Source organism: Eptatretus burgeri, chromosome 1, assembly GCF_056783735.1.
Source record: "Eptatretus burgeri isolate ZD-2024b chromosome 1, Ebu_testis_v1, whole genome shotgun sequence".
NCBI classification, from domain to species: domain Eukaryota; kingdom Metazoa; phylum Chordata; class Myxini; order Myxiniformes; family Myxinidae; genus Eptatretus; species Eptatretus burgeri.
In genome coordinates this window covers 15734455-15761955 of record NC_140961.1, presented here as the reverse complement: position 1 = coordinate 15761955, position 27501 = coordinate 15734455, and the positions used below count along the sequence as shown (strand labels likewise).

Below are 27501 nucleotides of genomic sequence, written 5' to 3'. Positions count from 1 at the left end.
TATATATATATATATATATATATATATATATATATATATATATATATATATATATATATATATATATATATATATATATATATATATATATATGATGCGGAGTTTCGACTCGAACTGGTGGCTCGTCAACGTTAAGACATGCTTCTTTCTCAGTAGCACAGATGTATTTGTACTGATTGGTGTATTTTAGCAACATGGTGACACACAATTGCAAGGAATAATAAAATTATTGTTTCTCTTGATGTTTTCGATAATTACACCAGGCACACAAAGCGAAAAGTGTGGTTAAGCAATTGGTTCATGTCTGTCCGTCCATCTGTCTGCCCATAAACTTTAGTTTATGATCAAGAAACAACTTATTTGAATTGAATGTTGTATTTTGAACACGAATCAGAACATGGATCAGAAAACAAACCTGCCGATTAACAGTACTTTGTCTCTGAAATTGTCCCAATCGCACATGTGCAGAGAGGAGTGAGATAATATGTTTACGGTCTCCCTGCCTGGTGCTCAAACAAAATTTAAAATCATTCCAAACAGGAAACTTACTATTTTTAAGGATGTCACAAAGGACACATACAACAGGCATGAATGACTAATGTAATTTTATAATGTATATTACACCAATACAATTGTGTGTTACAATAGGTGGTGTAATAGACACTGTATCAATGGCAGTAAAATGAGAGTAAATTCTGGAATTAATTTTTATAAGACTTTTACAATCTTTATTTTATTTAAATTGAATTATTTATAGTGCCAATCAAAAATTGAGACCCCGTTTCAGAATTTTCATCGTTTGTTGCCTTATATCCTCAAATTAAATGGAATTAAGTCAGACTTTCTCCGCCTTAATTTACACATTGTAACCTACAACTTCCAAACAAAAAACAAATTATACAAATTTCAGCAAATTAATTAAAAATAAAAATCTGGAATATCTTGGCTGGATAAGTGTCCATCCCCTTGAGTTAATAATTGAAGGAAGCACCTTTAGCAACAATTACAGCTGCAAATCTGTTGGTATAGGTCTCTCACAACTTTGCTCTACTTGATTGGGCAATATGTGCCCATTCTTCTGTACAAAACACTTCAAGCTCAGTGAGGTTGTGTGGGTAGCTTTGATGGATAGCAATCTTCAAGTCATGCACAGATTTTCAATTCGATTTAAGTCGAGGCTCTGACTGGGCCACTCAAGGACATTTATCATTTCGTTCCTTAGCCATTCCAGTGTAGCTTGGCTGTGTGCTTCGGGTTGTTTTCATGCTGAAAGGTGAACTTCCATCCCAATTTCAGGTTTATTGCAGAGGGCAGCATATTTTCCTCTAGGATTTTTCTGTATTTTGCTCCTTCCATTTTTCCTTCTATCCTGATAAGTGTCTCAATCGCTGTTGATGAGAAACATCCCCATAACATGATGCTGCCACCACCCTGCTTCACGGTAGGGATGGTGTTCTTTGGATGATACGCTGTGTTGAGTTTGCGTCAAACATAACGTTTTGCATTTAGGCCAAAAAGTTCCATCTTGGTTTCGTCAGACCACAAAACTTTTTGCCACATGGCTTCAGAATCTCCGGTGTGTTTTTTTTTGCTTACTGAAAATGGGACTCAAGGTGGGCTTTTTGAGTAATGGCTTCTTTCTTGCCACCCCACAGAATAGGCCAGACTTGTGGAGTGCTTGGTATATTGTTGCCACATGCACACAGTGACCAGTCATTGCCATCAAGGCCTGTAGCTCTTTCAAAGTTGCCATTGGCCACTTGGTGGCCTCTCTGATCAGTCAACTGCTTGCTTGGTCATCCAGTTTGGAGGAATGACCTGATTTAGGCAGGTTGTTGGTGGTACCATATGCCTTCCACTTCTTAATGATTGTCTTGACTGTGCTCCAAGGGATAGTCAAGGCCTTTGAAATATTTTTATACCCATCCCCTATTCTTTGCCTTTCCACAACTTTATCCCAGGTCTTTGAAAGCTCCATGGTGCTCATGGTTGAATCTTTGCTGTGGAACATTCTATCCAGCAGAGGAAACCTCGTGGAACGGCTGATTTTATTCTGAAATCATCAGAATCACTACAATTTAACACAGGTTAAGGCCAATTAACTTGGTGTGTAATTTTTAAGGTTATTGGTTAAACCTGAGCTAACTTACAATTGCTATTATAAGGAGGGTGGACACTTATCCAACCAAGATATTCTAGTTTTGTATTTTTCATTAATTTTCTGAAATTTGTAGAATTTGTTTTTCACTTGGAAGTTGTGGGTTACGATGTGTAAACAAAGGTGGAAAACGTCTGATTTAATGCAATTTAATTCCAGTCAAGAAGGCAACAAAGGGTGAACATTTTGAAAGAGGTGAGAGACTTTCTTTTGGCACTGTAGTTCATCACTGTAGAACCCAAGTCTCCTTCTTATCGCTTCCAAGAACCTGCAGTTTTGCAGTACTTGGACATGTTAAATAAAGTAGTGTATTAGGCTACTTCAACAGTGCTCTATTTCTGTAAATGTTTTCCAACATTCTTTAAAATCATTATTTTATTTCTATTGAAGCATATACTTAAACACTGTGCAGGATAACTTATTCCATGAATTATCTTGTTGATTGAGGCAATTTCATCTGTATTTCTAGGATTTTTTAATGTACGGCCTTTGATCTGCGTTCAATTTGCTGGAAGAAAGCAATATTTCTTTATTTCCAGCTTAATTTCCAGCATTGTGGATCATTAGAAAAGGTCCTTCTTCACGCATTTCAATTTATTTTATTTCCTCACTAGCGTGGATCAGCTCACTATGCTCGCCTCTCAACAGGTTGTTGCAGAAATTGATGTCATAGATTTTCTGTGTTGGCATTATTTACACCAATCATAATACAAACATTTCTTTTCTACAAATTTATTTGTAATATTAGTGATATTGTATTTATTTGAAATTTAATTTGTGATATAAGAAGGTCCTAGTGGTCTAAATGGTCAAGGGTCTAAGCTGTCTAATCTGTATGAAGGGTGTAAGGGGTCTAAATGGTGTTAAGGTCTAAGGGGTCTTAAAGGTCTGATGTGTCTTCAGGGTCTTTTGGGGGCTTTGGGGTCTTTTGAGACTTCTTGGTCTTATGGGATGATTGGGTCTTCAGCGTATTTTTGGGTCTGTGGGTCTTTTTGGGTCTCAAGGGTCATTTGGGTCTTTGAGGTCTTCAGGGTCTTTAGATCTTATGGGGTATTTTGGGGTCTTCAGGGTCCTTTGTGTCCTTGGTGTCTTCAGGGCCTTTTTGGTGCTCAGGGTCTTTAGGGGTCTTAAGGGTGTTGGGGGATTAACGTTCAAACAGGACGTGATTAAAAGGCAAATTGTCTTCACCGCCTCACGGATGGCTTCACCACCTCATGGATGGCTTCACCATCTCACCAACCGTGCTTTTAGAAGAGAGAGAGAGAGAGAGAGAGAGAGAGAGAGAGAGAGAGAGAGAGAGAGAGAGAGAGAGAGAGAGAGAGAGAGAGAGACTCACAGAGAGACTCACAGATAGACATGCTGTTTGTGAAGGAGACCATGCTGTCCCCATCATCGAAGACTTCTCCTGGACAGACTACATATCAAAGCTGACCTCCAAGCCAGCCGCAGATTTAGCAACTGCCATCATGTCAGGTCTTTCCTTGGTAAACCTGAACTTATTACAGGCTACAAGGCTTTTGCCCATGGTTCAATAGACCAAAATGATACCGAATGACTGTCATTTGGATGGTAACCAAATGCAATTCCTTTATTGGCCAGAGATCTAATAACAGCTTCATGAAAAAGGTTGTGCGAGTCTCAGTAAGAAGAAGCAACAGAAGGAAGAATGAAAGAAGTGTTGATCTCGTAAGAGAACGACATAACTGTACCAGCTCATTGCGTTCATCAGCGAGCAGTGTGTTACGATCCTCTAGTTTACGCACTACAGCATTCAACTCGCCAATCTTCAGTTGAAAGCGCCGAGCTGCCTTCTCTCCAATCTGTTGCTCCTACAGAAAGACGGGAGTGGAAATAAATGAAATAGAAGATTCCGACATCACTCTCTTGCACATGTTTAAAAATTTTGTAGCTTGATAGGTATTTTTTTTATATATGCATTTTGCAAACTCTTTTTTTGTTGCATACCAATTGTAAAACTGGAAATGAACAAAGAAAATGCATTTCAGCAAAGCTACCTGTTCCACATCCGAGCCTGTACTGGCACATTTAAGGAAAACATCTTGTCGCAATTGTAGTCATGTAACAATGTAAAATATAGTGAGGACGTGATCAACATCATTCAACGTAAGACATCCACTGAAACAGCACATATTTGGGTTCAACCGTTTTATCAGCGAAAACAAGAACTCAAATTTCACGTAAAAGCACTTCCACGAGCCATGCCTCCACACAAAAATACATTTGTAGAAATGTATTATAATTGATGCTAAACATATAACAACTGGCATTACAATGCATCCCTGTGCTCAGATATACAAGGAAAGGAAACGGCATGTGAGTAAATGATGCGGTGTACCTCTTGACTTTGGACTATATAATGCAGAGATTTGAAGAATGTCAAAGTAACAATGAAGAAACTGGAGACTGAGGAGTGCTAGTGATCGTCGGAGTAATCCTAGTGTGATTTTGAAACCTATATACCGAGAAATATTACAATAAAGGAACAACTGGAGATTTTCCAGAATAAAGTGACAATCCTTAAAAAGAACCATTGTAACAGTGATGTGAGAACAGATTGAGCTCCAGAGCTAAAACCTCAAAACATCACGTGGTCCTTGAAATGTGATGTCATTAAAACGGGAATTTTATTTCTCCACAAGAATGAGGCTCATGGAAGAGCAAGGTTACATTTACCAACAATTGGACACAACCAGCAAGGGAATAATTGAACAGAAAAGACAGAGAGAGAGAGAGAGAGAGAGAGAGAGAGAGAGAGAGAGAGAGAGAGAGAGAGAGAGAGAGAGAGAGAGAGAGAGACAGACAGACAGAGAGAGACAGACAGACAGAGAGAGACAGACAGACAGAGAGAGACAGACAGACAGAGAGAGACAGAGAGAGACAGACAGAGAGAGACAGAGAGAGACAGAGAGAGACAGACAGAGAGAGAGACACAGAGAGAGAGACAGAGAGAGAGAGAGAGACAGAGAGAGATACAGAGAGAAAGACAGACAGACAGACAGACAGACAGACAGAGAGAGAGAGAGAGAGAGAGAGAGAGAGAGAGAGAGAGAGAGAGAGAGAGAGAGAGAGATTTGTATCTTTTTATTATAAAAATAGAAAAGAAAGCCCCCAAATGGGAGTTACATTTTCATTTCAGAGAAAGAAAGAAAACCAAGAAAAAATTTCTGAGGAAAGGAAAAGATGAATCGGGTGGATTATATGCAAAACATTTCACAAAAGGATAGACATTCCTCTCGGACTTTGCAAATAACTTCCTTTATACACCATTTTGATTCGAACTGCGGTAATCTTCCAGTTACTGAAAAGAATGCAAAATCCAATTTAACACGACTCATTACAAGGTTTTGGAACAAAAACAAAGCATCTTCATCATTTACTCCAACACCATCAAGTTTTCTTTTCCTTGACTTATATACTGCCATCTTTGCCTGAGTAAGCAGGAAATTGCTAACACAGCATTGGAATTTTTGTGTGGAATATCCAATCCGTAGATGAACACACAAGTGTTTAAAATTAAACCAAACCTCACAAAACAATTCCGAAGTAAAATAAATAAAGATGCCAACCGTTGGCATTCAACATCGATGTGAAAAAGGTTTTCAGATTTCTTACAAAAAGGACATTCATCCACAAGCAGAATTGAAAAACGGTGTAACAAGTGATTAGAAGGAAGGATCCAGTGTACTAGTCTCCATTGGAGGAAGCCATGTCGTGGTGGTACAGGAGGGTGATAAAAACCTTTCCAGTTAAGAAAATAAGGGGGAGAACAAGGTAAGAGGTCTCTCCATCGAACCTTCTGCTGTGTTATTTGCTGTTGCGAAAGAAATTTTACACAACTCAAATATAGGTCTTTTTGTTTGGGAAGGCCATTGAAGCCTACGTTAAAAGGGGCACAAGGAAGAGGGCTGGCAAGAGAAAAATCACTTACGAGTTCAGGAAAGGTAGAGAGAGAAGGTATTCGATGTGTATTTTGTTCATTGCTTTGGTGGTCCTGCTCCCAAGCAGGTGCGAACTGTGTGCATGTCCAAAGCACACTACATAATATGCGTGCCACGATTCGAGAGGATCGCACACCGACCAGGCTTGCCAATGCATCAGCTCCGATCCAGCTGCTGTTTGGGCTGAGAAGATCTGCTACAGATTTAACGCCCTTGGCGGTAAAGCATTGAATAAAACACCTATCAGCAGGCATATCATGGAAAAGAGAGTTGTAGAACAAAGGTTCTTCCAGAAACATCTGTTTCGTGTAAGATTGTGTAGCTCTTGTTATTGTCAGAGCTTGCCACGCATTTAGTATGCTCTGATAGAAACCAGAGAGGGGGGATGTGTCAATTTTGGAAAGGTCCATCAGGAAAAGAGAGTGGTCATAAGCCTAGCCTCCCAGCCTGTTGCAAAAGGTGACGAGTGACGTTGACCCATGGTGGAGAGGGTCGCGTGTATAGCATGCGAAGAGCAACCGGAGTCGAAAGGCCATTAGCCGGCTCTTTATGTCGACCAGGCCTTGTCCTCCATCGGTCAGTGGTAAACTGAGGACCCCAGGTCGCAGCCAGTGTTTTCCGTCCCAGAAAAAGGACACGAAGCACTTCTGGAGATGTTGAAGCAACGCCACTGGAGGATGCAGCATGAAGAACCTGTGCCATAAGGTGGAGGCCACCAGTGTGTTGATGACCAAGACCCTTCCACGATATGACAGTTGTGTGATCAGACCTTTCCATTTTTGCAGTTTACCCTCAACAAACTCAAGCAGACCAGCCCAATTTTTTTGCTACTGTGGTATTATTACCTAAGAACACTCCAAGGTATTTCACACCATCATTGGCCCATGAGAGTGGAGCAGGAAGTCTTGGCGCCAAGTAGCACAATGGACCGAGCCAAAGGGCGCTCGTCTTGTTCCAATATACTTTGGCTGAAGAAGCCTTTTCAAATCAGGACAAACAATAACGAACGATGTTAACGCCATTGATATCTTGTACAAATACACATACGTCATCGGCGTATGCCAGTACCTTGATGGGCCTTTCAAGCTGGGACAAACTAACCCCTGTTAGTCTACAGCGCAAATAAACCAGTAGGGGTTCGATGGAGAGAGCGTAAAGCAACCCGGAAAGAGGGCAACCTTGTCTAATTCCCTTGTTAATAGACAAAGGAGCAACAAGTTCATTGTTTATCTTAAGCACACTATAAATATTATTGTAGAGTATTTTAATATAAGAGATGAAGGTTGAACCAAGTCCAAACTGCTTAAGAACTTCGAAAAGGTACCGATGGTCAACACGGTCAAAGGCTTTCTCCTGATCAAGGAGAAGAAGTCCTAAATCTTTAGGGTTTTCCTTGCACAGTTAAATGATGTCTCTCACAAGGGAGATGTTGTCATAGATGGAACGTTTTGGGACACAGTAACGTTGGTCTTCTTTCAACAACGAGGATAAATAAGGAGTAAGTCGCGATGCCAGGGCTTTTGAAAATATCTTATAGTTCGTACATAACAGGGAGATAGGACGCCAATTTTCAATACTCAGCATGTCTCCCTTTTTGGGGATGAGGGTAAGAAGAGCTCGTCAGCAACTTCGAGGTAGCTCTCCAAGCTGGCAGCTTGCGTTCAAGGTGTTAATGAGTTCTGGACCCAATAAGTGCCAAAACTTCATGTAAAATTTGGTTGTAAGTCCAACCAATCCAGGTGCTTTCCCAATGGCAAGGCCATGCAGGGCAGTGCCAAGTTCATCCAAAGTGATGGGTCTTTCCAGTTGGGAATGCCCATCTTCACACAACACTGGCAGGCCTATGGAGATAGAGGCGACACTGACAGGATTTATTTGTTCCATTGTGGGAACACCTCCTGGTGAATTAATGGAAATAATCAGGGGAGTTGATGAAACAGAAACACCATCAGTGGATGTAGCCATATCGCTTCCCTCGACCGTCACGGTGTTATCGGCCTCCAACGGTGTGGAGGTATACAGTACTTTGGGGGTCTCGTAAAACATCCATTTTAACATTTCCTGCGTTTCTAGCTTCACCACGTGATGAGATGAGAGCAGTAACAGGGTTAACATTTGTTTCGCTATTTCCCACTGACAAGGATTCAGGGTTAACATTTGCTTTGCTATTTCCTCCTGACAAGGATTCAGGGTTAACATTTACCGAAGTGACAGCAGGATCATCACTCGTGGTCTGTGTATCACAGTCAATGGACTTTCCAATAGGAGAGTTTTTAACGAGTGAAACAGTTTCATTTACTACGATAACAGGTAAAGTGGTCTCTGGAAGGGAGACATCTCTGTCCTCACCGGCAAGTAGAATAAACTTGTTGGTCGTAGGTACCGGGGTCCGGGTCCATTCGGGTCCATACCGGGTCCATTCCAGGTAAACATTGTCGAGTGACGTCAGTCACAACTGCAGGAACATTACCGACAGATTCCTCGTTTGTAAATGCTCCTTTCTTCTGGGTTAAACGACCATCAGGTAAAGTCTTTCTCTTCCTTGATGGAACGATGGTGAAACCATCCCTAACATTCGTTTTGCTGTTTAGACTATCGGGTTAGGAGGCCTGGGCCTTATTACTGGACACGGGATTCGCTTCCTTCACAGTCGGCGAAGAAGAAGAAGAAGAAGAAGAAGAAGAAGAAGAAGAAGAAGAAGAAGAAGAAGAAGAAGACGTATTCTTGTTGACGAGGTTTGTTTCATCGTTCGACGAGGTTGATTTTGGGCAAGATCGTTTCAAGTGTCCGAAATTACCACATTCGAAACATTTCAAGGTGTCAGTGGTTGTGTAGACTTGGTAATCATGATTATCAATTTTGAGTTTTAAAACGATGTTCAAGGTTCTTTCAGCGTTAGAGGGAGGAAGTACCACATGAGCTTGTCTCCGAAAAGACATCACATTCTTCGTCCAATCATCCTGGCTACGTAAAGGTAACATGGTCATCTGAGAAACCACAGAACCTTAACGAGATAGTTCGGAGATCAGCGTCTGATTTTTCAGGAAAGGAGGAGCGTTCGAGATAATGACCTTCACGGCCGGTGTGTCGAGGGGGGAGACGAGCACGAAATGCCCGTCATCTATTGATAGTCCGGTTGATACGATTTCGTGAACCAGTTCTGTCTCAGACACGAAGATAACCACACGTTTGTTCATCCGTGAGGCTGCACGAACTTTGTTAGTACCGACTATGTTTCCTGTTGCGATAACGAGATCCTCGACGCTGACGTCATCGGGCGGGACACAGACGACGCCATGTTTTCTTGTTAATGCTTCAAATGCCGAAGAACGGGAATACGAAGTCATATTTAGGAAGGGGGAGGAGGGGCGATTGCTCTCGTGCAGCAATTAAAATACGAGCCGAGACAGGTTTCCAAAGGAAATAAACACAGCTCCAGTGAGGAAAAAAACGATCAGTTGAAGGACCGGGATGGGCCGCCAACTAAAAGCTATCCACAAGAAGCTGTGGGCTCTTTCTCTCTCTATCTCGGGGAAAAAAGGTATGCGAGGAGAAAACAAGGGGAAGAGGAGGGAAGGGGAAGAGATGAACAGAAGGGCAAACCTTGAAATAACAAGGACAGATGGGCAGGGCGGGGTGGGTTGACGACGGCGCAAGGGAAGGCCGGAGCGCAAGGTCTAACGAAGAGAGGAGGGAAGAGGGGAGGGTGGGAGCAGAAATAACGATGTGTAGAAGGAAACAAAGGAAGGGAGGTGAAAAAAGATGCGAAAGGGGCTAGAAAGGCGAAAAAACAGGGCAGATCACAGCTCACCAAGACCACGCAGCCGCCATGACACTCCACTCGATTCACTAACAGCCAGCAGAGGGCGAGAGAGAGAGAGAGAGAGAGAGAGAGAGAGAGAGAGAGAGAGAGAGAGAGAGAGAGAGAGAGAGAGAGAGAGAGGAAACACTGAAATCAGAAAGTAAGAGGGTTGGGGTAGGAAGGGTTAATGGGGGTAATGAAGATCAGGCATCAGGATTGGGGATAACACCAGATGGTGGTGCACTGACTGCTTGAAGCCCTGGAGGGAAGAGTAAGATAGGATGGTTTCTGGAAGGTGCTTCAATATATGGGAGAAGCGAGGAATAAAAGATTTGAGGAGTGCATTCAGCCTGGATTTTGGAAGTTTGACCTGGAAGGAGTGACTGGAGCAACACGTGCATCCCGGAGTAGAGAAGGAGGGTCGGAGGACTGAAAGAGCTGAGAGCGCAATATTGGAGAATAGACATTAAAAAAAAACGGGGACCATCGACCAGCCTGTGATGTGAGAGTAACAGAACTTGTGCTTTGGCCTCATCATGGGAGATCCCAATAATGCTGAGGGCTTTGGATTCCACAGAATCCAGGAGAGACAATATGAGGCTGGCGTTCCAGCCCATAGGGGAGAACAGTACTCCATTAAGCTGCAGACAAAGCATTGGAGACTGTGAGTTGGTATCTTCGACTTTCCAAGGAAACACTTCTTGGATTTGTTTATCATGAAATTTGGGACAGAGGTCTGAAGACCTATTTGCTAATTGGGCTGGATGGAATCTGCAGACAAAAGGTTGCGAACATCTCGTGTTTTTGACACCAGGTAAATCAATGATGAATGTAATCATGTTTGAGGGTTAATAAATGGCTGTTGTAATCATTATTTTCAGGGATAATGGGTTGTTGCTCCCCTTTGAGCATTTTGTTTGCTGTTACTGCAGGTTCAAATCCCATACATTCACTCGATTTGTCTTTAACCTCTTTATGTTCTTGTAATTCAGGCTAAAGTACACTGGTATTTAATAATGCCCTTATCCTGCTTGTTATAATATACAAATTACTTCATGAGCTTGAGGGAATTGTAAAAAGAAATGTAGAAATTAAATTAAAAAAGGATTTATTAGACAGCTTTTAATGGCTAGCATTTATTAGCCTCCAACTTATAATGCCTGAAAGCCATATTCCAATCCCAGATACTGCATTGCTTTGTTAATCATTTGAAAAGGTGTATATTTGGGAAAGCACAAAGTTTATTTTAAATTCTACATGATATTTACAAATAAAAGACTAATTGATGACTTATTATCATCTAGAATTCACCGCTTCTCTGTCTTTTATTGTTTCTGTTTCTCTGGTACAGTTCATAAGATAACAATGCAGCAGAAAGTCTTGTACATCTAATCCATCTAATTGCTAAACAATCAAAAGAGTGTGTGAGCATTTTTTTTTTGGAGCGAGAAAGAGACGGTGATTAAGAAACACTTGCTCATTGTATTAAAGCAGAAAAGGAGGCCATTTGGGTTGTGAATATCACGTTATGAATGTACACAAATTTACATCACCAAAAATCAAGTCAATTTCATATCAAACGAGAAGGGCACTTGGAAGAGCGCATACCTCTGCCTCGGCAAAGCACTGATCCACGAGAACATATCGGGCTCAATAACTTTTGAAATATCATGCTGTATATCGTTTTTGGCCCTATCTCTCAGTGGTGAAGAATCACTTTAGGAATTAAATAATTATCGTATCCGGACCCTCGATTTGGATCTTCACCAAAATTCAAACAATTCTTCCTTGTCACACACCCAACGTGTCCACCAAGTTTCCTCCGAATCTGTCCACAACTCTGAGATATCCTGCACACAAACAGACAAACAGACAAGCAAACAGACAGACATGGATGAAAACATAACCTCCTTCCACCTTCAGTGGCGGAGGTAACGAGAACAGCACTCGGTAGAGCAAATACCTCTGCCAGGCTGAACAGTTTACGTTTTGTATCCCACTGATAGGCCAGGTTGGTTTGTTTTTGTCACCTACCCAACTCATCCACCAAGTTTTGTCAGAATCCATCCACAACTTTTTGAGATATTGTGCTATATATAATTTTGGTCCCATCTCTCAATGGTGAAGAATCACCAAATTTTATTTTTAATTCTCATATCTGGATCTGGATCTTCACCAAAATCGAATCAATTAGTTGTTGTCACACCTCACCTATCCACCAAGTTTCTTCCAAAACCGTCCCATTTTGAGTTATCTTGCTCACATAGACAGACAGACCGACAGACCGACAGGGGTTAAAAAAAATCTCCGTCCAACTTCTGTGGCAGAGGTAACCAGCTGCCAATTCAGCAAATATAATATAATCAAGTGACTTTTGCCAGCACAATCTATAATAATAAATGTGTGTGTGTGTGTGTGTGTGTGTGTGTGTGTGTGTCCTTCCATAACTCCAAAACCATGAAACGTAGCAGCCCAAAACTTTGCAAGCATACGAAGGGAACTCCAAGGGAGTGCATGAATGTAAACTGGGTATTTGGGTGAAGTTAAACACCCTTTTTGAAGATAATTAATGGACTTATTAAATTAAAACCAAAAACAGGCTTACCCTTGGTCAGCCCTTGTTCCACTCTCAGAGGTCTTAATCCGCCATTTTGTTTTAGCCAACTCAAAAAGCCTTGGCAATTTTCCATAATGACCTCTGACGCACCAATTAAGGTATATAATCGAAACCTGGTTTCAGATTTGAGCATCGTAGCTGGTGAATTCAGTAACTCTCAAAATCTGGAGGGAAATCTGAAAATTTTGAGAAATACCGATTCTTATAACAAAGCATATTTACATGTTTACTTGAAGCAAGCAAGGCTGTTATCCCTCCATCTCCATATTTACAAGTTGCCAAAGCATAAACTTAGCTTTTCTACTGTACGGATAATTATATTGAGAGAAGGAAAGATTAGGGAATGTGCAGAAAGTTTAACTTCATCGAGTGCAATGAAAATAATTGCGATAAAGCATTCATCATCGAATATGCCTGATCTTTGCCATACACATCACATCTGCCAAGTCAGCCCTTCATTATCAACTATTTTGTTGGAGTGCTTGGTGGGAGGAGGCAGTTGATGGGTTGGGAGGAGGGAGGGGAAGGGATGGGTTGGGAGGAGGGAGGGGAAGGGATGGGTTGTAGTCTGGAGAGAGGGGGTGTGGTGGGAGGAGGCAGGGCATAGGGTGGGATGAGGAACCTGGCGTTGCCCGGTAACGCCAGGTACCTTTGCTAGTTACTAAAGCATGAGTCACATTTGCTGTAGGGCTAGGATACAGCGGCCATACCCCCCCCCCCCGAATTGACAGAAACGTGTGGTGGCCGCAGAGTTTCTGAGGTGGCCTCAGGGTGGCCCTATGCCATATGGCTATCTTTTACAGGCTGTAGGGGTCTCCGTGGAATTAAAGCGTGGAATTATAACTTTTTTCATTTCTAGGTTGGCCGCAGCAATTAGACAAGCCATAGCCATGATGTAGATGTGTTCCACGTCGACCGTACGTAGGGCGTACGGTGGGCTTGCGTTATTCGTGCATTTTCCATAGGCTCTTATCAATGAAAAATGAATTTTGCCAACCCCCAAAAAATTACGGCAGCCGCACTATTTCCACGTTCGCCTTAGGGCCCCCCTGCGGTCGCCTTGCGGGCACCTTGAGGCTACCTTGCATCTGCCTTCAAAATTATATGGCCGCCGCAGGGACGTCCTAAGGTCACCGTGCGACATCAAATCAAAGACCGTACGGCACCCCCACGTTTTCGGTCTCCACAATTTCTAAATACCCCATGCGGCTACCCAAAAAAAAAACATCTGTGACTGCTACATTGTGTGACCGTGGAAATACTGCGGCCGCCCTATAATTGCTAGTGGCCGTAGATTTTTTAGACCCTACGGCCGCTGAGCCAAATGTGACTGAAGTATAACAATGAAAAAGCAGTTCCTTTGCACTCAATGGAGAGCAAAATTGAAATATTTCTGCTCAATGATTCTCATATTCCTGGAGTACAAATTCACTCGAAGTAGACAAAGCATCGAGATGATCCCAGCCTACCATTTCCCACAATCTTCTCCATTTATGTGCAACCTATTTGTTTTTACATCACAGATAATAATAATAATAATAATTAAAAAACCATGATGGCAAAATTTGAGGGGTGTCTGAGGATAGCCATCTTGAATTTGAAAATTTCCACCATTTTCACTCATTTTTCAACAATAACTCAAACTGTAAACACCGTATGAAACTTTTTTTTTTTGATGGCAAAAACCTACATTTTCAATGGCTTATCACAGTATTTTCAATGACATATCAAGAGCAAATCACATCAATCACCAGTTATCATGCATAATATTTTAGGTAATATTGAGACAAAACATGAACTCACAGCATATCTAGCTCACAAAGTTCTGGAGCATGCCCGGACAAATGGAAATAATGGTGTAGTGGCATGGAGTGATCATGCAGAAACCAGTCACAGACAAGTTAATCTGCCAAGTATTCAAGAAAATGCAGACACGAAGCTAATTCCTCATTCTCTTGACAACACCACATCAAATGGGGCCACCACAAATATCTCTCCGGATACTGATGTTCTTGCGTTAGATAACAGATGTTATCCAAATCTCTGCCAAGACACGTTTTGTAACAGGAACTGCACAGAAACAGTCATTTAACTTCAACTCATCAACAATGCCCTCGTTCCCAACAAAGCTGCAGCACTGCCAGGGTTTCATGCACTATCTGGTGCAGACATCACTAGTAGATTTGCTGGCAAGGAAAAGATGACATGCTGGAAAGTGCTACAAGAACTTCATGCAGTTGATGAGATAGTGCAAGCACTTGCATGGCTTGGTGCAACAGAGAAACCATCTGAAGCCGAACAACAAAGAAACCATTGACTCACACAGAACTGACAAATGTAGCAGATGTGAGGTGGTGGATTTTCAGAAAAAAAGCAAGCTCAATCTGAGGATCTACTTCCAACTAGGGCTGCAATGCTACCTGCAATTTTGAGAGCTCATTACTCGGCTATGGTTTGGTAAAAGGATGTAGTCGCCAATCCCAAGCTATCAAAACCTCAACATTATGGTTGCGATTTATTTGATGGCACTTCCAACCAGTGATAACTTCCTTGCCTCCTGCTCCTGATGCAGTGACTCATCTGGTGAAATATTCATGCTAACAGACAAGGTGTGCAAACAAGAGCTTCAAATCAAGAAAAAAATGCACTGCACTGTACTCACCTATGTAACTGTTCTGGTGATGAAGAACCATGTCAGAATTGGGAAGAAACTGTCTTTGCAGATGACGAGGATGAGAGTGATGAATATGAAGATATGGCACTGTAATTAATTTTTAGAACATAGACAATAAGCAAGAACTGGCAAAAATGTATCAACCAAGAAACAATGGCTAACTTACAGGAGATTTAAAGTTTTCATGACTTGTAAGATTGTATGATACAACCAGAACAAGAAAAAGAGCAATTAGAGATTGCAGACCGTTGCCAGGACTTGTTTTATGTAGTATATTTTGTGTAGTGTTTGTGTACTGGTGTGGTATGGAATTAATAAGAGACATAACAAGAACTTCCACTTTATAACTGCTGACAGTGATGACAGGGAACCAAGGCGTCCCACTTTGATGCAACCCCGCTTTGATCGGACACCTGACCCTGACCCATGACGTTTATTATTATTCAATTGAATTCAGAATGGGTTTAAAAAAGAAATTCAATTCAAATCAAAAGGATAACCAAATAGGTACAGCACTGGAGTCATCAGAAGGAACTCAAATAAGCAAAAAGCAAGGATGTAGTCATCAAGACAAACCTGTAATGGATTCGGGTTTCAGATGAGACTTGTCTACCCTTAAACCCATCCAGGCGCAGCCAAGTGAGTCTTATTCAAAAATAAAAATTAAATTCTTGCTGCCAGACCATGTGTCCGATCAGGATGAAATCTAAAACATATATTCAACATCACTACTCGATCATAATTGTGAAGTTTCGCATTCATCGATGAAGTGGTTCAAGAGAAAGAGGTTTTTTTTCGATATTTCTTCAATCCAATATGGCTGCAAGACCAATGTGACCTATCAATTATTCATGAACACCCTGGTATCCCCGAGGCTTGAGGAATGTGTGAAGTTTCCCCTTGATCTGTCCAGCTGTTCTGTCGAAGAACTTTTGTTTTTTGTTTTTTTGAAGGGTTTAGGGTAAATCGAATATGGCTGCCAAACCATATGACCTATTCCATCATAGGGAGGGAATGTTTTGTTGGATAGGTGGTCATACGTGTAAAGTTTCACCTCGATCTGTTCCACGGTTTCGGAGAAGTAGATTTTTAAAGGTTTTTTTCTTTAAAAGGAAATATGGCTGCCGAACCACATGACCAATGACATCATCACTATTTCTGTGAGACACTTCGATTAATTACATTGTAGAATTTATACTGAGATGACCCTCAAAATTTTTCATACTGATCGGATGTAGCGTTCTACGTATGCAATTATGAAGTCATAACAAAGGCACCTCTCACATCATAAAAATCACACTGATTCCTCATGTGTTGTCCTTGCCAGGTGCCAAGTTTCAATTTTTTCCAATGTGTGGTTTCAGAGATACATCGGTCCAAAGTTTTTCCTTCTTTTCCAACATGGCTGCCACACCACATTACCTGTCGTGTCATAATTAGCATTCCAACATTCTATATGAGTCGTCGCTCCTTTGGAGAAAATTTTGTGTCAATCCGACAAGCGATTGCAGAGAAAAACCGTACTCACATTCTGTGCGGACAAGCAAACAGACCCAAATGCAATAACTCTCCTCTGGCGAGCGTAATAAGAAATGTCAGTGTGTGTCAGTCAGTCATTCAGTGTGCGTGTGCATGTGCGTGTGCATGTGCGTGTGCGTGTGCGTGTGCGTGTGCGTGCGTGCGTGCGTGCGTGCCCTCCATAACTCCAAAACCATGAAACCTAGCAGACCCAAACTTTGCATGCAAACTAAGGGAACACCAAGGTGGTGCATGAAAGAAAACTGGGTTTTTTGGTAAATTTAAACACTCATTTTGAAGATAATTTAGGAGGTGCTCATCACAAAAAAAAAATCAAAAAATAAGCCTTACCAAAGTGGTGGCGCGTCATCTTGGTCAGCCCTCTGTCAGCTCGCTGGGGTCTTAAGCCACCATTTTGTTCGTCCTGCTCAACAATGTCATGACTTGGAACAGGCTGCAACGCTTTCTTCACGACAAAGCACTGAATTTTTTTTTCACTTTCCTCAATCATATCAAAGAATGCCTGATCTTCATACCTACAAATCACTGTATACGTCACTTTTGTAAGTGCTATTGTTTTCAAATTAGGAACTTGGAGCAATTTCATGCATTACATGATGCAATTTTCCATGATCTACTCTCATGAACAAATGGAAGTGCATCATTGAAATATTATTGCAGCTTTGAGGATCAGATCTCATGGACGAAGTGTCGAAATTTCGAGTGAAATCTGAAAATGTTCGGAAATCAGCGATGTTTTTGTTTTTCTGGGTGCGTCCCATTACCAGTCAGCTTGCGATCGCCTGCCAAATCAGACATTCCTTATCAACCGTTTTATTGGAGTGCAAGCTTGAGTGCTTAAGCCATTTAGCGAGTGCTCTACAAGCTGCTTGGTTGCTCGTTTGCAAGCTATGGGAATACATGGCGTAAGTATCTGTCTTATCACTCTGCACTCTGCTAAATACAACCCAAAATACATCGAACGATGTACAAAGTTCAAGCCCTACCCACCTGCATTGCGCCCCATAGTGCAGTGCAGTGCATCAGGCGGTGCCTGAAAATGTTGTGCAATGTTTTTTTTACATGACGTCTCCCCTTTTTGTGTGATTTGCTTTCATTATACGACCCATCACTTCGACATAGATTGATACATATAAAAAATTCAACATTTCGTTTTCTAAAATTACTTCAACCATTTTGTTGGAGCGCTTGCTTGCGTGCTAAAGCCACTTGGTGAGCATTCCAGATGCTTCAATCTCAACACGCTTCCATGGCGATACTGTAACTCGGTTCTCCGTCTGAACATCTCCAGAGTTAGGAAGGCAAAATGAATTGAAGGATTAGAATGAGTAAAGCAACAGGACAAGTGAATGATGAGTTCAAGAGAGAATTGAAAAATGTTTTCAGTGACTACAAAGCAATGAATCCCCACACCACGGCAGGATGGCTGAGAGGTAAGCACACTCGCTCCAAGCTGTCGAGCCTGGGTTTGAATTGTTTCACCTTTTTTGTGTGATCTGCTTTAACTTCATTCGGAGCTTGGAGCGATGTTATATTCTATATAAAAGGGAATGAAACATTGTTTACTTGTTTGTGACGCTAATGGCCTGAGCTTCCAACGTTAATCTCCGCAAAACTTAACGGGATCACATTTCATTTTTCCCATGATACACCTTGCAAGGGTTTTAAACATTCATTTTCTCACATTTCATAACTTATAAACACAAAAGGCACCACCTGTCGTGAGGAAGGGTTGGAGTACGGAGGGAGGGTGGGGTGGGAGGAGGAAGGGGGAGGGGAAGGGTTGGTTTTGGGGGTGGGGGAAGGAGGTGTAGGAGGAAGGATCATAAAGGGTGTATTGGGAGTCCAGAGGGAGGGGGCAGGTGTGAAGAGGCAGGGAAAGGGATGGGAAGAGGGAGGGGAAGGGGTGGAAGGAGGGGAACACCAGGTGCCTTTGCTATCGGGTAATATATGTGTATGTACGGCTGAAAGCATTGATGTGTTTCTCCTACTCACCAAATAAGGTCTTCTTTAAGATGCTTGCCATTGATAATGTAGGTTTTGCCACCAAAAACAGCTTCATACAATGTTCACAGCCTGAGTTATTGTTGAAAAATGTGTAATTGGCAGCCATGTTGACATTTAAGATGGCCGCCTTCAGGCACTCCTCAAATTTTGCCATCATGACTTTGCCTGCTCTTTGGGGTGATGTAATAATTTATTGACCATGGGATATCATAGACCCCTTGACTATTCATGCAATATAGTGTTAGATTGCATTATTTTGGGAAACCCAAGACCCCTTGACTATTCATGCAATATAGTATTAGATGCATTATTTTTGGAAACTCAAGACTAAAATAATCTTTAAACTTAAATCCTTCACTTCGTTGGAGAATAAAGTCACTTAAAAAGGCAAGGCATCACTTCTTAAACAGTTTCAGCACAAAAACTTTCAATTCGTAATCCAATTGACTTGCAACATGAGTGCAAAAAAAAACAAAGGCCAAAAAAAAGAAAACGATCGACGGTGACATATGTTGGTGAAGGGCCCAACTCTGCTGCTTTTACAATCATTTGTAATGCAAGCAACTGGAGAAGCACAGAAAAAAGCAGATCTGATACAGAAGATTATTCCATCTAGTATGAGCAGCAGTGAACAGTGAACACGAAAATGAAAAATGGTGTGTGAACGGACATTTTTGATACTTTGTTTGAAGATGCCCCAGATATTGTACATGCCAAGATTAAATGGGAAAACCAGCTCATTTGCAGGCAGAGAACTGCTCACAACCTGCACTGATAACTGTGCCAGTCAATCTGCAAGAATATAGGAGCCTTTTTTGACAGGATCGTCAACACACCCAAGAGGGAAAGGAATTATTCCACGGATGTGTTTCTGGCTCCTTCATCCAGGGGGTGGGCCGACAATCCCACAAAACGCTTCTAAAGTCATTAAGGCTGAGTGATGCTGCAGTTACAGTCGCAGTGTAGCAACTGACATGGGCTGGCAGAATGGCCGAGAGGTATGCACACTCATATCGCTGTCTAGTCTGGGTTTGACTATCTGGCCAGCTACAAATTGACAACCTGGTATCTCGCTGCAGGACGAGGCATCAATGTGTGTGCCATCCCCCGGATGGATGTAAAATTGGACGACCCGCCTGCTAGAAATAGTTGGTAGACATTGTAAATCCCACTGTGTCCTTTGTGAAGAGTATGCGAGCTATCTCCAGAACTGTTCCTGCCCTAACTACCGCTGGGAGGGGGATAGCAAACTACCCAACATGACCACGGGCCAAGAAACTTCCAGCTGCATTTGAAAGTTTTTTTTTATGAACCAGCTATGGTCAACACCATTGTGGCAAGTGCTGGCATGGCACAGCGGTTCAGGGTCACCATTCCAGTTAAGGGGTGCTATAATAGGTGTATCGTATAAATATATAAACAAAGAAACTGCACAACATACTGAGCCATGCAGCAGGTAGATTCATGCAGGTGCAAGTTTGCCAGATAACACATGTGCAGTGAAGGCAAATAAAAGAGAAAGTGACACTTTGCTGCACAGAATGAGCATATACAAAATCAAGATGATCGCAATTAAAGCACTAGCAGACAGAAAAGTAGGTTGATAAATTTAAACAAATTATTACCAAACGTAGTACAGAAAAATTCATAACCTACTCTGTAATCAAGTGGGTAACATATGGAATGTCGTATCATCATCACGCCATTTTAAATCCTTTATCCCTGAGCAGGGGTCAGCTTTTTGCGGGCTCCAATCATGGTACCCTTTTTTGTGGCAATGTTTTTACGGACTGATGCCCTTCCTGACGCCAACCCTTTAGTCACCTTCGACCCACAGGGATAATTACCAGTATACTGGTGCTCATTTCGCTGACCTCGGAAGGAAGACAGGCTGAGTCAACCCCCCTGATGTTAATTCAGTGGCCAGTGGGGGCTCGAACTCAGGACCCCGAGAATCCCAAGCCACCACCCACTAAGCCAACACCAGGCTGGAATGTCATATGATTAAAAAAAAAATCAATTTCTTACATCTCTTATTTAAAGGATCATAATAGGAGAAATCATTTGAGAGCACAAGCATATAATTAAACATTCCATCCAATTCTAATGGGACCATACTCTGCGCAGTGTGTTGGTGCTACCTAAGCAGTCTTCTTGGCTATTGCGCGCAATCCTGGACGGGTCACCACTCCGACACAGTATACCAGCATGCTGGTACTAATTTTTGCCGACCTCGGAAGGATGACCAGGCTGAGTCAACCCCACCTGGTATTAATTCAACAGCAGAGTGAGATTTGTAACTCAGTACCCCAGGATGCCAAATGCAAGGTGATGACAAAAACGATATTATGTCTCATCACGTGCATATTGTTGTGAAGTGATAAGTGATGCCTTCTCCCTTCCCTCTCGGGGAGATATTTAAAAACCTGCTGCATGGTACTAGCACAGTCTGGGATGAAGACCACTCCGTGGTTGAAACATTGGCCTGAGCCTTGGCTTGCTGTGCTGCTGTTTTTGGACACGGACCTTCCCAACTACAACCAATATTTTGCGAGCAATAAAAAGGAAATATACTCATCATAAATGTGAAATATATCTTAATTTGCACAAGTTCTGAAGGTGTTAGAAAGATAAGGTCATTATTTGCAAGTCATCGTATCAAGTTGCAGAGAAAAAGCATAAAATGTCGGTTTAAAAAAGAAAAAAAATTAAAGCATGGAAAGTTTATAATTTATTATAATTTCAACAATATCACAGTGTGTGCGTGTGCGTGTGCGTGTGCGTGTGCGTGTGCGTGTGCGCGTGCGCGTGCGCGTGCGCGTGCGCGTGCGTGTGTGTGTGTGCTCTTGAAGCGCTGGATTGAATGATTTGAAAACTGGTGGCTGTACATGGAGAGGTTTTAGGTGCTAAAAAAATAATTCATTGTCCTTTAGGGTTCAGGGGTTTGGGGGATTGGTGGGGGAATTCTTTTGTGTATTGGTATGGGATCGTGTCGCTCCTAGTGGGAGTGGGTATCACAATTGATCCAGCAATAAAAGGCTTTATGACAAACTTAAGAGTTATTTTGTGTTTTGATTGGATAAGTGATCTGTACACAGACAAACACATTATGATCTCTGGGATGACACCTATAGCAACCATGGAGTGCCTTGTCCCCACTCATCACATTGTTCCTGTTCCATCAGGTTATGTCACAATACTAATAGAGCAATTTTGTTTCTGGAAACTGCAGAACCATTTCTCTTCATGTTGTCGTTTAGTGCCACCTTCTGGTTGTTGTTCACCTCACCTATCAACATTCCTCGGTCGGATGCAGCACCGGTGCTGCAGGGTAACATCATTGCCTGAGGGCGCGGCTGGGCCGCTGATGCAATGCCCTCTGCTGGTTAGGGCAGAAATTTGGAACTTGGCCATGGTGCCAGTGATAGCTCTCTTACTCTTCGAGAAGGACCCACCTATCAACATAAAGTAGGACCATTATATTGACCATTACTTTGATGGTTAAGGTGTTAGCTCTCCCTTGATAACGAGTAACCAAACTATCTACGATTGTTAAACAAGACATATTTTTTAAATGATCATAAAATAGAGCATTCAGGATCTTACATCATTTGAGAATGCATCCTTCGATTGGTATGACTATCAGATACCCGTCTATGATGGGTATGGGGGACAGGACGGATCACAATACCCGGTTACGGTAGTTTCTTTGGATGTTTTGTGCCACATTCAACAGCTCAGTTCATATTGGTGGTGTGTCTGGGTGACCATGGTAGCGTTTGAGACCGGTCGCTTTAGATTGTTTGCCTTGACACATAGTGCCGGATGAGTAACACGAACGATTTCACATATTCATCGTTTCCATATTACCGCCACCAACAAATTAACAACATGGCAGGATAAAAGTCGTAAATGCTGAGTTGAACAAACGTCCTGAACTCATGGACTTGGTTAAGTAAAGCACGTCGTCTGGGACCCGGCCGTCGGTTTTCCGCCGAACGCTGCTGATTGTGACGTCATCGATTCCCTCTTTGAAAATTCTATCCAGATTTGACTTTTTGAATCCGCTATCACCTGCGTAAATACATGGAACACATAATGTGAAGATTTTGGAAGTATGAACAGAATATCTTCGAAGAAAAGTGTGTTAGAAGTTCCAGGCTGACGCCCATTATATTATGATTGCGAAATAAATAAATAAATACATCATTAAAAAAAAAACGGGGAAGCATAATCTGAAGAATGATGCGAATGAAATTTTACAGATTCTGCCAAGCCATATCATATATCAAGGAAAACGAGATCTTATCAAGGTTCATTTGGCTTGCATTGCAAACAATTTCACCAACAGGTTTTATCAAATGTGAGTACACAAAAAAATGCTAACCAACATGGCAAGCAAGGACACACATACTTTGAGTGTTACCTCTTACTCAGAGGAGGAGAAAGATAACGTCTCTTGGTCTGCCGAAGAGCTAACATCGAACCATCATGTTTTAACGCTACCTTTCACAAGCTAACCTCAAACCTTGCCTTCAGGAATTGTCTGCACTAATTTTCATTGTTTTTTGCAGACAGTGTCGAGGCTTATGGAGAAGCTAGAACACAGAATTAATCAGGATGTAACATAACAAAAGGAATAGTAGAAAAAAAAATGAGAAGAGGGTTAATGCTGAAGCACGTGTGCCCTGCAGAAATTTAAGGGGCATGGGTGGGAAACAAAGCACGGAAAAAGCAGAGGAAGCAAGACCAGAAAGGAGGAAGTAGAAGACAGAGGGACCACCGACCTATCTGTGATTGGAAAGTGATCGGAGCATAGACTCAGCTTCGTCACGGGAGATTCCGAGGATCTTGAAGGCGTCGGTTTCCACGGCTTCGAGCTGAGAAAGGTGTGAGACAAGGTTGCCAGCACAGATGGGAGAGCAGCATTCCATCAGGCTGCAGGTAAGGCCTTGTAGGTGGACAACAGTTCAGGTGTGCCAAGGAAAGACTTTGCATGAGAGTGGAAGCCCAGTTGGAAGCTGCCTTTGAAGGCTAATTTTGAAATGTGGTTTGCCCAAGAAAGGTCATGCCTGATGGTGACATTGACATGATTGAACTTCTTTGAGAAGGATGTTAAGGAAGTAGGTAACTAAAGAGTGGAGTTGGCTTTGGAGGTCATAGGCAGAGAGTTTGGAAAGCAAGGCAAGATGCCAGGCTGTCTTGGAAGCTCGAGATATGTTTAGAGAGACGGCCCTGATCTCACCTCTGACATCGAGTGCCTCCATTTGGTGTTGGGAGAGTAGAAATAGCATGTTTAATATAGAGTGACCTTGTCAGCATCCGAATTGATGATCCGAGAGGAGGTCATTGGAGAAAAGAAATGATTTTATGTCAACTGCAACGATGGATTCCATATTTTATGTAATGCAGTCATGTTGCCTGATTGCCAAGTAGATTGCATATGACCAAGTGCAAATGAGGGGTGAAAAGGGGCAAACAGAGAATGTGCAAGAGTCTCAGAGCAGGTTTTTAGGACATGTGAGCTGATGCCATCCAGTCCAAGAGATGCTGTCCGGTCCAGAGACAGACTTATAAAAGTGCCACCAGGTTTTAGAGAAGGGAGACAAGTGAACCTCAAGAAGTTCATTCTTGAGGTTGGACAGATGTTCTTTTCTGACTCTCCTGAAAGTGGATATCCACTTGTTGCAGGCTTTGTGGAATGATCTGAGGTTTGATTTAGTCAAGATTTGTCTTCCAGGAGGAGAATGCAAATTGTTTCAAAGCAACTGCATCACCACAGGAGTCATGTACCATTGGCAGGAGGATGGGAGAGGATAACTGAAGATGACATTGGATGAATCTGTGCATAAGCGACAGCAGGTTTATATGGAATAACTCCCAAGCTGACTGAATATAAGGTGTAGTAGGTATAGGAGTACAGTCCTGAAGTGCAATGACTGCTTGCCTCCCCTGCCACTTTGCCTCATTGAGATAACTTAGGATAAAGAAAGAGGAGAATGAAGCACGCAGTGACAGAGCAATCACAGAATTGGCACATCCACTAGCTGAGACCTTGGCGTGTGGGCCAGACACTCACATGGCCAAAAATTTGCCAATACACCACAAAATAGTATGGTGAAACATGGTAAATTAGATGAAAACGCAACTGAAAATACACGGACAAAACAATAACAAAAAAGACAAGATGGATCTGGTCTGGAAAACTTGGCTTTGATGAACTGGAAGGAGGCACTGCATAAGCCAATGTCCAATGTGCTCAGAACGGGAACCAGAAGTGAGCCAAATTTGAAGGGCTGACATCAACACTACCCTACCTGGGCCAATATTGAAACTAGCCTTCACAAGCTAACATCAATGTTCACCTTTATGAGCTAACATCGACACTACCCAACTTGGGCTGACGTCGATAATAGCCTTGAGCTAACATCAAATCAACACCAGCTGTCACAAGCTAACATTGACAATAGCCTTTGTGGGATAACATCGACGCTCGTCTTCAAGAGCCAACATCGACACCGGCATTCATGAGCCAGTCTTGATACTCCCCTTCATGAGCTAACATCATCACTAACCTACACATGTAAGACTAGCTCTTCAATCGAACACCGAAACATCGATGTTCGTATTGCTTCCCATGGCAGCTTGCATGCCTTTGTCAACTTTCAGTTGATAAAATCTATCATTCATATTCTATTCCATCCTTTTTTTGAAAAGCAAGCGAACACCTCAAGTCGATCTGAGAAATAGTTCACAACAAATTAATGACCCTTTTGGTGAAAGAGAAGCCAGACCAAGGCCTGTTATGCATTGCTGATAAAACTGCGGTGACTTATTATAAAACTCGATTCAGCATACTGTATCTCATTTCAATTTCACACGCCGTACATGTCATGCAATCATCGACGACAATGATATATCAATGTGAAAAAAAAATCAATTAATCGATTGATTTGTCACCATACACATCACAAAGCCATGCAGGACAAACACTTCATGCAATAGACATGGAAAGGGTTCACTGCTGCCCAAGTTTTCCTCAAATTTTCCCCCATCCTGTTCCCTGGCACAGCCACACATGCAAGCCTTCACTCCAGGGTGGATGGAAGAAAACAAAAATTTACTCATCTACCAGGGCTTACTGGGCTGCCTTTGGGAATTTCATGTGGTTCTCCAGCTGCCTGGCACCCAGTACGTCTGCCCCTGCCAGTATCACTGCGGCGTCCCCCTGCCAAGGGTGACACTGGGCTTCCACACATCCCCGCAACTCTCCGAGTCTCCTCAACTCCGAGCTCTTTCTCCAGTTCCCCTACAGCTCGTTCCTTTCCTTGCAGCTCATCCAACTGCTCAGATGAGAAGAAGAGGAAAGAATCAGGTGATGGAAGCCTTGTCGCAATAGAAAGAGAGACAAACTTTCAACAGATAATTGGGTTCCACACAATGCATTCACCGATTATATTCGATGCGAGACAACTCGACACGTGACAAAGCCAATGCATCAAGCATATCTGATAATGTGCCACCTTGACCTTTTCGTTACGGGATTGAAGCCGACTTAATATACGGAACTCGTCCAAAGGAATAACTCAAACATTTTGCAGGACATTTCATACTTTCTAGTGGTCATCAGGCTGATTGATACTTGAGACTATGGTGGAAAGTATTTTCTTTAAGAGATGATGCCAAAAAATGTTCATTTTCCTTTTTGCCTAAAATTTTATTTTGCGTCCATAAATATTTTTCTGCATGTTCCTTCAAAGCAAGCGATGATCACATGACATCACACACATTGCACCATGCATTGATAGCATCAACGGTAGACGTGAATTCAAGTTTTAACTTTCAAAGAGCAGGTGTGAATGCTCATGACTATAAGTTTTAGATCACCTGGAGGCAAAATAATTAAGGTTCAAAGAAAGAGGAGTTGCCAAGAAAAAAAAAGAGTTCAATGAAGGAGGGAGTTGGTGTAGGAATGAATGAGAGAGGCTGATCAAATAAAAGGTGGGAGTAATTATTCCCAGTCTGATACAAAGTACTTCATCTGTTTTGGCTGTTTGTTATACTAATTGTGTTCTCTACGGGTTAAAAAAAAAATAGGAAGAAAGGAAAATATGGCAAACGGGTTTATAAAGACAAAACCTGCATCTCATGTTGAACCTATGTGGATGTGAACGCAGCAAACATGCATCTAATGTACATGGTTGGACTGATGGGAAAGTGAAATGTTATTTTCAAGAGAGATGGTTCATGGTGATAAAGGAAATGACTGGATTGGTTTGAACAAGTAAATTGTTATACTTGCTTAACCTTTATTTCCCATAGCAGCTTGTGGGCGGCTGGATCCCTTAGACTTAAACAAACAAAATACTCCACAGAAAGAAAGTGCCGGAAATGTTTCTACAATATGACACAATTTGAAGCATTTTTAACTAAATACTGTAGTTCATAAGACAACTTACCCCAAGCAGTCTTGACAAACAGAGACATGGGCGGGTTCTGCGAGCGGCAAATGTGATTGGTCGAGATGATGTAAAGTGCCGTAATATTTTGTCCAAGTCCTGCTAAACGGAAGGATTTTGAAAGTGCCAAAAGACGATTTGTGTTCTACAGTGTTCAAATATATAAATCAATTGAAACAAAATTTTAAAAGATTTAAAGGTTGTAGGAAAAAAATTGAATTTTGAAAGTTTACCGCCATTGATGCGGCGTCTTTTACTCCATCTTATTTAACATGTTACATTCATT

General features: G+C 42.0%; 1 protein-coding gene across 7 annotated transcripts in view; it reads right to left on the bottom strand.

Moving 5' to 3' along the window:
• Positions 1-27501, bottom strand: part of LOC147033925 (janus kinase and microtubule-interacting protein 3-like) — a 150638-nt gene that overhangs the window by 55232 nt on the left and 67905 nt on the right. For 6 of the 7 annotated variants that reach the window (XM_085873225.1, XM_085873216.1, XM_085873246.1 and 3 more), the window contains exons 5-6: positions 25899-26099; positions 3868-3987 (exon numbers count right to left, since the gene is read on the bottom strand). In XM_085873225.1, coding sequence (XP_085729351.1) covers positions 3868-3987; positions 25899-26099 — 321 coding nt within the window. The remainder of the gene's footprint in view (positions 1-3867; positions 3988-25898; positions 26100-27501) is intronic. The other variant, XM_085873275.1, reaches the window with a different exon arrangement.